General features: G+C 42.0%; 2 protein-coding genes across 4 annotated transcripts; both read left to right on the top strand.

The window, feature by feature from the left end:
- The first annotated feature begins 8 nt into the window (after positions 1–8).
- Positions 9–2,486, top strand: ANKRD49 (ankyrin repeat domain 49). Of its 2 annotated transcripts, none has more exons than XM_010706106.4 (3): positions 9–132; positions 403–688; positions 1,551–2,486. In XM_010706106.4, exons 2-3 carry the CDS (start codon positions 416–418, stop codon positions 2,007–2,009), a joined length of 732 nt encoding a protein of 243 aa, XP_010704408.2. In that variant the 5' UTR covers positions 9–132; positions 403–415; the 3' UTR covers positions 2,010–2,486. The 2 variants fall into 2 exon arrangements, with proteins under 2 accessions (XP_010704408.2, XP_085072480.1); XM_085216354.1 differs by having other exon boundaries at positions 32–56.
- Positions 2,487–3,451: 965 nt separating this feature from the next.
- Positions 3,452–7,480, top strand: C1H11orf97 (chromosome 1 C11orf97 homolog). 2 transcript variants are annotated; one of them, XM_085216356.1, is made up of 4 exons: positions 3,452–3,872; positions 4,343–4,447; positions 6,029–6,154; positions 7,334–7,480. In XM_085216356.1, exons 1-4 carry the CDS (start codon positions 3,467–3,469, stop codon positions 7,336–7,338), a joined length of 642 nt encoding a protein of 213 aa, XP_085072482.1. In that variant the 5' UTR covers positions 3,452–3,466; the 3' UTR covers positions 7,339–7,480. The 2 variants fall into 2 exon arrangements, with proteins under 2 accessions (XP_085072482.1, XP_085072481.1); XM_085216355.1 differs by having other exon boundaries at positions 7,319–7,480.
- The last annotated feature ends 3,153 nt before the right edge of the window (positions 7,481–10,633 follow it).

The following is a 10,633-nucleotide window of genomic DNA, read 5'->3' as shown; positions in this document are numbered from 1 at the left end:
GTGGCGCTTACGTCACTTCCGCCGGGAGCGACGGGCCGGAAGGGTTCGTCGTGCAGGTGGGTGGGCGCGCACCGGCGGTAGCACCGCCCCGCTGGAAAAGCCCCGCCTCTGGAGCGGCGTTCCCGGGGATCGGTGCGTGAGTTTGCTGCCTCGTGGGGCGGGGGCAAAGCTAAGCGGGGTTGGACGGGGGCGAGAGTGGATGGGAGGCCCGTAAGGCTTGTCGTAGAGCGGGGCTGGGAAAGCGGAGGGTACCGACGCCACCTTCGTGTGCTGCCCGTGCTGGCAGCGGGGTGCTGCGGAGTGCAGGGGAGCGAGGCCTTGCTTCCCTGGGCCTGTTTCCACTGGCAGTTAGTGTGTGAACAACTCTTAATACCAATACTGCTGGGTATCTACGCCTTACAGATGCCAACCGAAAATGAGCAAAGGCAAACGTGCTGCTGAGAAGGACGCTGATGAGAGAGATGATGACAGCGATGAGTTTGCTGAGTTTACAGAGAGTTTTAACCAACTCGAGCTGCTGGAAACGCACCGGCATTTGATTCCTATAGGAACTCAGAGCGGTTGGTCGGGGCAGTCTGACGATGAAGATGATGAACAAGAAAGAAGTGAGGAATGGTATGAGATGCAAGAAAAAAAAATGGAGAAAAATCCAGAGAAATTAATACTGTGGGCAGCTGAAAACAATCGGGTAAGGCATCTGTTCTGTGTATCACTAACAAAAAGATTGTATTGACTAGATGTCTGCAGTTCCATCCACAAACAGAAACTTCCCTATGCTACTCTTTATTCCTCCCAGCTATTTTGACCGAGGTTTCACAAGTTGCTCTGGAAAGCATCTGTCTTTGTATTCCACACACTAAAATATTTCTTGGCCAATTAGATTTCAGAAGAAAAGCTTTGACTGTAGATCAGAGTTGAAATATGAGCACTGTTCTTAAACTTGGATCAACTCAAAAGTGTGCCAGACTCTTCATGGTTTGTGAGCATTTTAACTGGAATGGAGAGGGTGTATCTGAAGCTTTATTTTCTTCAAATCTACATATGCTGAGAATGGAAGGGACCCATAAGGATTGAATCCAATCCTACCTTTTTTTTTTTCTTTTTTTTTCCCCCCAACCTTGTTAATACAAAAAAGCTTTTTGTTCTTGGAAAATAGAGTGAGAAGATGAAGATTCTTGTTAGGCAGCTTGTTACATCCTTGTGTTTATAACAAAGGCTGCCACTGAAAATAAACGTACACAAAAGGCACTTATAGTTGTGTGGAGGCACACGTTTCTTCAGAGGCAAAAGTAGTCCTTGAGGTGCTGCAGCTAAATGCCCCACACTGAATGAGGTGAATCTCAGTTGTGTTTTTATGCCAGACTGTTGTGTCTCTATTTCAAGTAATAATAACTGGTTTCATCTTAAAATTTTCTATCACACATAGTCTTTTGTGAGATGGACAGAAACTGCTTTTTCTTTGGGGAAAAAAAAAAGCATTTTTAGAACAATAGAAATGGCGTGTCTTTTTTACAAAGGTTCGTATTAAATTTCCTGTTTCCCTTCAATAGCTCACTACAGTGAGGAGGCTCCTTTCTGAAAAGCTGGCTCCAGTTAATGCTCGTGATGAAGATCAATACACTCCTCTCCATCGAGCTTCCTACAGTGGGCACTTGGACATGGCCCGGGAGTTGGTTGCCCAGGGGGCAGATATTCATGCACAAACAGTGGATGGGTGGACGCCCCTGCACAGTGCATGCAAGTGGAACAATACAGAAGTGGCCGCGTTCTTACTTCAGCAGGGTGCAGACATCAACGCTCAGACAAATGGCTTGTTGACGCCTTTACATATTGCTGCAGGAAACAAAAACAGTAGGGAAACCCTTGAACTTCTGCTGATGAATCGCTACATAAAAGCAGACCTGAAAAATAACTTGGATGAAACTGCCCTTGACATTGCTAGGAGGACCGATATATACCACTACCTTTTTGAAATAGTAGAAGACTGCATAAATGCTGTGTCCCCTTAAAAGCTGTGAGTGTGAGTTTTACCGCCTCTCGTTTGTCACACAGCATCTGTGTGCTTGGTCTGTCCCTTTGCATCAAGGTTGTCATTTAAGATACTGAAATATTCTTATCAGTCAAAATCTCACCTTTTGCAATTCAGTGGTTTCCCTCATACTTTGAAGTGCCATTACTGTTATCAGGGTATTCAGAAAGCTTTAGTGAATTCCATAATTTGTGATGTGTGCTTAATAAGTGCAAATTTGGAGGGATGTTTGGTCCAAAACATTAATGTCAAAACAGGAGGGAAAACTGGACTATGTATGTTATGTGAAATTCAGGTTTGGTTATGCAGAGTTTATTACAGCTCACTAGAAAATTATTTTTTGAGGAACTTTTTTTAAACTGCATGGAAGCTCTGAATGAATATAACTTGGGTGATTTACAAAATGCTTAGTGATCTGGTGTAAGGCCTATTATAAAATAAAACACTCAACCCTAAATATTTTATTGTCATATCTTTAATTGAAAGCTCAGTAGCCAATGAAATTGCCTGTTCATAAATCAAATGAACTATTCTTGGGAACAGCCAAAATCCTGTAGTACCTGATGGCTAGTTCTTAGTAGCCAAATCTAATCTACCAAATCTGAGCTGGGCTTCCAGGTCTGACAGAGGTCTTACTGCTATGATTTAACCAAAGTGAATGCGGTTTGTTTAAGACCATTAGTGTGCACTTAAGTGCAGTTTTTCTCTGCAGTAATGCAAGTTAGAATGCAGTGGTTTACAATAAAGACTTGGGACTCTTCATATATATATATATATGTGTGTGTGTGTGTGTGTATATATATATATACACGTACATATATATGTTATGTATTTTATATGTTGATATTAGGAAAAAAATGAATATTAGAAACAATTTCTTCTTAGTAAGAGTGAACAGAAAGAGGCTGCCCAGGGAGGTGGGGGAGTCATTGTCCCTGGAGGTGTTGCAGAAATGTGGACATGTGGTGTGGAGGGACATGGTGAATGGGCATGGTGGGAGTGGGCTGACGGTTGGATTCGATGATCTTAGAGGTCTTTTCCAACCTGAATGATTCTATGTTAGTGTGTGTTTGGTCCTCTGATGGAACATCTTTGAGGGCATCTCCATCACCCTGGCTCTCTTGGGGTCAGCCAGCCTCCTAATATGACTGCGTGCAGTTTTGGGCACCACAGTACAAGAAAGACATAAAACTGTTAGAGAGTTTCCAAAGGAGGTGAAGGATCTACAGAGGATGACCTATGAGGGGTGGTTGGCGGTGTGCTCAGCTCAGAGCAGAGCAGCTGAGGGGAGGCCTGATGTCGGCTGCAGCTCCTACCAGGGAGCAGAGGGCAGCGCTGAGCTCTCTGGCAACCAACAGAACCCAAGAAGATGGCATGAAGCTGCATCAGAGGAGGGTCGTGTTGGATGTCGAAAAGGTTCTTCACTAGAGGGTGGTCATGCACAGAAACAGCCTCTCCAGCGCACTGGTCATAGCACCGAGCTTGCCAGAGTTCAAGAAGCATCTGGACAACGCTCTCAGAGTACGCTCTGATTTTTGGATGGTCCTGTGTGGTGCCGGCATTCAGTCTGGAAGATCCTTACGGGTCCCTTCCAACTCGGGATGTTCTGTCGTTCTATGGCTGCGCCTGCCTGCAGCACAGCCACAAGATGGCGATGTGCAGCCGCCGCCCGAGCGCAGCCCGCCCGAGGAGAACGCGCCCGCTCCCTCGGCAACCGCCCCACGCGCTTCCTACCCGCCGGGCGCGGCGGCCATGAGGGCGGCCAACAGCCAGCAGCCGGCAGGGGCGGCCGAGGAGGCGGACAGCGATGGCCGCAGCGAATCGGCGGGAGGCAGGCAGCCCCGTGAGCGTCCCGTCCCCTCCTCTCGCTCTGCCCCGCCCGCTCCTCCCGGCTCCCCCGTCCCCTGGGCGTTGGGCTCCTCCTGAGGGATCCAAAAGCCCTGGAGGGAGGGGATGATGGGGAGGGGAGCTGTCACATCCCTCCCTGGGCCGCCTGGCGTAGGGCTGCCCTCTTTCTGGGGGCAGTGCTCGCTGCCGTGGGGTACGAGACCTCCTCCTTCCGTCCTCAGCTCCACCTTGGGTTGTTCACCATGGAGGGACTCCATCGCCACAGATCCCCGGAGCACAGGGTTGCCTTGGCTGCAGCATCCCGTGGTGCAGAGCCCTGTAGCTGAACATTATCGTGTCTGTAAATCTGTCTTAAAGTCGCATTAAAGCGAGAAGAATGGGATAAAATGAAATTACATGCTTTAAAACACACCAGCATCAGGGAAGTTAAAATGACCAGTTCTTGTGTGATGTGTTTTCTAACAGGGAAGAACTTTCTGTACGTTGAGCCATGTAAGAGAGTTAAAGAGATCCTTGAAGAAGAGCTCTGTTTTTGGAAAGAAGAATGCCACATTAGGCATCCAGCTGCAGGTAATCCTTCCTACGAGCAAATGGAAAGTGTTTGTCAGGGCAAATGAAACAGAAAATGTTTTGAGGAACTGTAGCAAAATTATTTATTTAAAAACCAAACTAAACAAAAAGTCAGTCTAGAACACTTATTTATTAGTCTAGTGAAAATTCAGAAACAGAAGAATTATGCATCATCTAGTTTTTTAGCATGAAATTATGAGACTATAAAGAACACATAATTCCATGTGATTTATCAGCTTAATAAAACAGAAAAATACCAAGTGGTAGAGAGGTTTTGGAACTTCTTTCTTTGAAAGAAGTGAGATTTTATTACTTCTTTCCCTTGAAGGAGGTGTTGTAGTTACTAGAATTCGTTGTCTACCTTCTGCTGCTCAGAATTGAAGTTAGTATTGAAAAGAAGTTGAGGTAAAAATGAATAAAAGGAAATAAAGGAAAACAAAGCAATTAGAAAATCAGTCTGTTTAGGCAGCTTGAAGGTTATAGACAGACCTGAATACAGTAGAACATGAGGAAACGTAAATCTGAGAAGGAACAAGGTGTTTGCTTTAGATAAGAAATTATAAAGGTGTTTCACTATTTGTATCATTAGCAGTCTGTACAGAGAATGATCTACTTCATTTAACTTACGTCTCTGCTAACACCTAAAGCTAACATTAGCACTAGGGTGTTGAGCTGCTGTTTGTCAACTGGTACTCCTAAATCCACAATACTTTTCCCCCATAATATGTGGTTCTTGTTCTGTAGCCCTGCATTCTATCCCAGAGCGTAAAGCTATTCCTTGGTTATGTTAAGCTACATTTTGTTGAAATAGGTCCGCCAGAATCTTTCTTAACATTTGCATCTTCCACAAATGTAGCAAAGCCTAAATTTTTCCCTTTATTTCCAAATTTAGACAAATTTGGAAAAGATCTTTGTGTTCTCCTATTTAGGATTAGAACCCAAAAGTAAATTTACTCAAAATAAATATCAAACAATTGGATTCACAGACGAAAATGTACAAAAGTTGGGTGATGTAGTCAGTATCCTGTCAGATTTAAATTATTTGAACCTGCAACTGCATGACTGTGATTAGACTCCTTAGGCAATTACAGCACACACTGCAAATGAATTACTTATGTAAACTCTGTTTATATTAAATGGAGGGAAAAAAAGCACTTTGAAAGCACATTTCTGGCTGTCTTTGCATTAGTCTTTCTCTGTAAGTGCTCTCTTCCCATTGATGGTAAAGGGGATCTGGGCAAGTGGTTGAGTTGCAGATGTTATCATTAGTCTGCTCAGTCCGCTCTTGTGTCTCATGTTAGTAAGAGCTTAACACACCAACACTGCACTACATTCATCTGCCACTGGATCAAAATTGTCTGGAAGATTACAATTTGATCATATGAATGGACATTACAAAATTGCTCTCTGAAGATGTCAGTCACTCTTTTCCATTAAGTGTGGAGGATGCTTATAGCGCTGTCCCTACCAATGTCTAATTACAGAACTGACCAAAGGAACTATCTTTTAAATGTTCTGCCAGTTTTAGAACAAGTTTAAATAATCAGTTGTAACAGTATTATTTTGACTAATTATTAACAGCGGCTCTGAAAGGAATTTGGAGTGTGAAAAAGAATTTCTCCATCGGAGGCCTGCAACCAGCATCGCAGAGCAGAAATGGCTTACTTTTACAACCTCAGTTCTACTCAAGGCATGTAGGAATGAAAAGTAAGAGTCAGCAATAAGAATCTTTGCCTATAACAACTCACTTTAAAGTTGTCAGGTGATGTTTCTTTTTGTAGTTGATTGGCGTCTCACTGGACTGCATATCTTATATCTTATATCTCATTTCTATCCTTTCTTGTCTGTGAGAAAAGCACAGATTTAAAACAAGACAGGCTATTCAAATTTATTTTGGTACTGAAATGTATGGGATTTGTTGGTTTTCTTCTGGGAACGTAGATGCTCTTTGTTCCTAAGGACTGCTTCTAGGAGCAGTGATGCTTCTCCTCACTGTTTTGAAGCAGAATAGGCAGGTAGCATGAAAGGAAGGACAGAAGAAGAGATAGAAACAAGAAAAAATTGGAAGCAATCTGACTTCAGTTCCTATACTCATCAAACCGTTTCCATTCACACATTTTTTCCGTGTAAGGAGCAGGGGAAAAAAAGTGTGATTATATATAATTGAGAGGTGGAATGTCTATGAAGTTAGATGAAAAAGGAAAAGATTTCCAAGAGAAAATGAACTTATGGTGTTCAGCACCTGAAGGAGAGGCACCAGGCAAAGGATAAAGGAGAAGCACAGACAAGGGGAGTGAAGGGGAGAAGACAGAGAACAGAAAGTTAGGAATTCCTGAAGGGAATTGGAAAGGAAAACACAGTTCAGCAATGCAGGGATAGAAATAAAAACAAAGAAATGAAAAAAAATGATGTAGGAGAAATAAGTAGAAGAGGATAAAGGGAAAGAAAGAAATTAGACCCATGTTGCTGAATTTACTGAAGTTAATGCACTTATTTTTGCTTTTCCCTTTTACTGCCTTTCCCTAAATGTGGCTAACTCTTGGGGGGCTCACATCTATCCTTACAAGGGTCTTGATTTTTTGCAAATGTGAATCTGTTTAGATGTGTCAAATGAAACTTTAAAATGGCTAGCTGTCTGTGGAAATTTAGACCTGTATTTACAAGATTTTAAGCAAGTTTTGGTTTGGTAGGGAGATTTTCTCGTTATAGCTGTTTTATCCATATGTTCCTGCTGCTCTTTTATCTGATATTGTAGTTAGTACTCAAATCTGATCCATATTTCAGTCAGTGATGAAGATGTTACAATAAAAAAAATTACAAGATGTTTCTGATGACAAGAATGTGCTACTATGAAATTTGACATTTTTGTAGTTTTCTCTGTTGCAGAGTGATTCTAAGTTCCAGCAGAAAATCATAACGTAGTTGAAGAGATGCCTTAACTTTTCTTAACATGCATTAAGCTGAGCAATTCCTGGGCCAAGAGTTTGTGATTCAGTAATCGAGCTCAACTTAATAAAAGTTTAACATAAATAAGCCTGCAATGTCTCTATTTACGTAAGAGCTATCATAGAGGCTGCCTGGAACCTAAAATAACCTGTCACTGAACTTCCACTTGCAACAATTATTAAGGTCAGGTGAGGTAATACTTGTAACCATTAAGGTAAGGTGAGTTAATACCAAATGAGCATTAGTTTGTATTTACTGTATTGTCACACTACTTAGGAAGTGGTAATGGATCCTTCAAGGTACAAAAACAGAACAAGCGATGGCTTTGTGGCTGACTGGGAGAGGTCCCAGAGGACTGGCAGAAAGTCAGTGTCACTCCTGTCTTCAAGCAGGACTAGATGGAGGATTTAGGGAACTGTTGGCTGGTTGGTTTTCTCACGGTTCCTGGGAAGATGATGAAGCATCTAATACTGGAAGTCTTTTCCAAACATATGAAGGACAAGAGGGTGGTTGGGAGTATCCAGCAAGGATTTATGAAGGGGAAACTGTTTTACAAACCTGGAAGCCTTCTGCAATGAGATAGTTTGCTTGGTGGATGAGGGGAGAGCAGCTGATGTTGTTTACTTCATCAAAAGCCTTGCTAGAGCCTCTATCTGCCCCAACAGCCTCAGTGACAACTGATGAAGTACAGGTTATATAAATGTACAGTGAGGTGAATGGAAAACCGGCTGAAGTGCCAAGCTCACAATGTTGTGATGAGTATCATAAAGTCCAGCTGGAGGAGACACTGGCTGAGAAAACCAAGAGTTGATTGTTTAACATCTTCTTAGTAACCTGGACAACGGAACAGAGTAGAACTCAGCAAGTTTGCAGAGAATACAGAATGAGAAGGAGCATTTGATACACCAGGTCCTAGTTGCCAATCAAAGGAAACTCTACAGGTTTCAGAATTGGACAGAGAAAAAATTCATGAAGTTTAGACCAGGGAAATGCCAGTTCTGCTCCTAGGGAGAAATAATCCTTTGCACCATGACAGGCTGGAGAACCACAGGCTGGAAAAGTAGCTTGGCACAGCTGGGGCTCCTGGTGGACAAGAAGTTGAGCATCAGTCAGCAATGGCTGGCAGTCTCTTGGGCTGCCTTAGAAAGATCTTCGTTATTAGCTTGAGAGAAGTGATCTTTTCCTCTACTCAGCACTGGTGAGATGTATCTGGAGTGTTGGGTCCAGTTCAAGAGATGTACTCAAGCAAATTCAGCCAGTAGCCATGAAGATGATTAAGGGATGTTACTGAAGAGTTGCTGAGAAAGCTAGGAGTGCTTAGCACTGAGATGAGAAGGCTCAGAAGAAATATAAACTGAACTGGGGGCAAGCAAAATCAGTGCTTATCAGGCTTGAAAGTATATTTCCATGATAAGGAAGGCAAGAAGCTCATGGCACCAGGAGAAAGGGTCCTTTCCTGCCTGCAGATTGGCAGCTATGGCATAGCTTCAGTGGTGTAGAAGCAGATGAGGGACCTGAAGTTCTCTCTGGCAAAGCAACTGATGGCTGAGCCTGAACCATGCAGGGGGACATAATACTAGTTGGAGGCTCCCTGCTGCAAACAATGAAGGCCCATGTTTTCTGCCCCAACTTGACACTGAGGAAATTCATTGTGGGTTTGCAGATGACAGTAAGTTGGGGAGAATTGCTGATCTGCCTGAGAGTAGGAAGGCCCTATAGAGGGATATGGACAGGCTGGATTGCTGGGCTGAGGCCAGAATTCTTTCCAGGCTTCTGTCCTGCACTAACATAAATATTACTGTCTTTCTAAAGGAGGGAACTGTTTTGTACAATGAAGAAACTGAACTGATGGATAACTTAAAGCCAGAACTTAAACCCAGTGTCATCTCAAACTGATAATTCACGTTTTCCCTAAGGTGTGGTTTTAAGAGGTGGAATGGTATTTGTTTCTGAGAATCCAAGATCCTATTTAAGCCATGCTAATTATTGTTACAAAGAAGTAGTCTTAGTGCCAACTTTGAGCAACTAAACTTTCTGTTCCTTTGTGTTTTTGTTTCCTTTTTTACAATTATATGTGGATGAAATAGGATACTTGGTTTTTTGATTGCCTGGAAGTTTTTTCTAATACTAAAAAAAAGGATTTATTTTTGCACCTGTGAGAAGGAAAACAAATCTAACTTAGCTGGCTTGAAGACAACTCTTTTTCAGCATTTCTATTTGACTTCTAAATGGAAAAAAAATATATTGGCACTGAAAATTGCACCTGAGGCAAAAGAGGATTTACAGCTTTTGAAAACATTCTCACTTTTTAGATGCAAATTTGGTCATGAACCACACAATCATGTTTGAAAAATGCTGGCTTGACAGACAGAGGCTTTGATTAACCTAGCTGCATCTCACTTCTGCTCCTTGCTGCATTTTCATTCCGGCCTCCTCCTGTGGCTTTCTCATTCTCAGTTATTATTTTTTTCATGATCTTCTTTTAAAACTTGCCAAATGGAAAGATTTTCTGGGTTCATCCTGCAGTAGCTTTGTTATGCTGCAACAAAGGCAGATTTGTGGAACTCACTGGTTCTTTTGCTTCTTTTTGTGCAACCTTGTGCAGTGAAGAAATGTTTCTTAGACATTCTACTGAATATTTCATTATTTTAATTATGAGGCTCAGGTGATTCTTATTTAGTCCAACATAATCACATTCAAGATCTTTTTATACATCTCATGTTTTACTTGAATCAATCTAAGGAATTTGTTTAAATAGCATTATAGTAACTCAATATTAGTACTACTGAATTATTACTACTATGATATTTATAATATTTATAATATTTCATTACGTCGTGTTTCTATTAATCTAACTTTACTTTGCTCACATTTTATCATAGTGATTTTTCATTTAACCGTTCAGCTACTCTTTTCTCTTGCCTTGTTTTATATTATTTCATTTCCAAATTAAACATTGCAGTTTTGAGAGACAACAGTTATTGCTTCCACATAGTAGTAAGCATTCAAGCACTGACATCTCTCAAAGGCTACGTCTCCGCTATCAAGTAATGAGGTATAGTGGAAAGGGACCAATACACTAAAGCGACTGATGTGAGGACCCCATAACTACGTATTTTAGATTGACCTGAAACTAGAGCTAGTCTTGTCTCCTGGACTGAAATGTCTCTACGAAGCTTGAGGTTCAAAGATGTCTGGAGAAAAGCTCCATCACAAACCTTTGCACTTGGGTTTGTGGGA

The sequence above is a fragment of the Meleagris gallopavo genome, chromosome 1 (genome assembly GCF_905368555.1).
Source record: "Meleagris gallopavo chromosome 1, MGAL_WU_HG_1.1, whole genome shotgun sequence".
Taxonomy (NCBI): domain Eukaryota; kingdom Metazoa; phylum Chordata; class Aves; order Galliformes; family Phasianidae; genus Meleagris; species Meleagris gallopavo.
The sequence above is the reverse complement of the archived record's forward strand: the minus strand, read 5'-3'. Positions and strand labels throughout refer to the sequence as shown.

Excerpts from the sequence above, each read along its gene's own strand:
- C1H11orf97 (XM_085216355.1), top strand. The coding sequence starts at position 3,467 with ATGCACAGAAACAGCCTCTCCAGCGCACTGGTCATAGCACCGAGCTTG. Across the intron at positions 3,873-4,342 it reads GGCGGGAGGCAGGCAGCCCC|GGAAGAACTTTCTGTACGTT; the intron begins GTGAGCGTCCCG and ends GTTTTCTAACAG. Across the intron at positions 4,448-6,028 it reads CATTAGGCATCCAGCTGCAG|CGGCTCTGAAAGGAATTTGG; the intron begins GTAATCCTTCCT and ends AATTATTAACAG.
- ANKRD49 (XM_010706106.4), top strand. The coding sequence starts at position 416 with ATGAGCAAAGGCAAACGTGCTGCTGAGAAGGACGCTGATGAGAGAGAT. Across the intron at positions 689-1,550 it reads GGGCAGCTGAAAACAATCGG|CTCACTACAGTGAGGAGGCT; the intron begins GTAAGGCATCTG and ends TCCCTTCAATAG.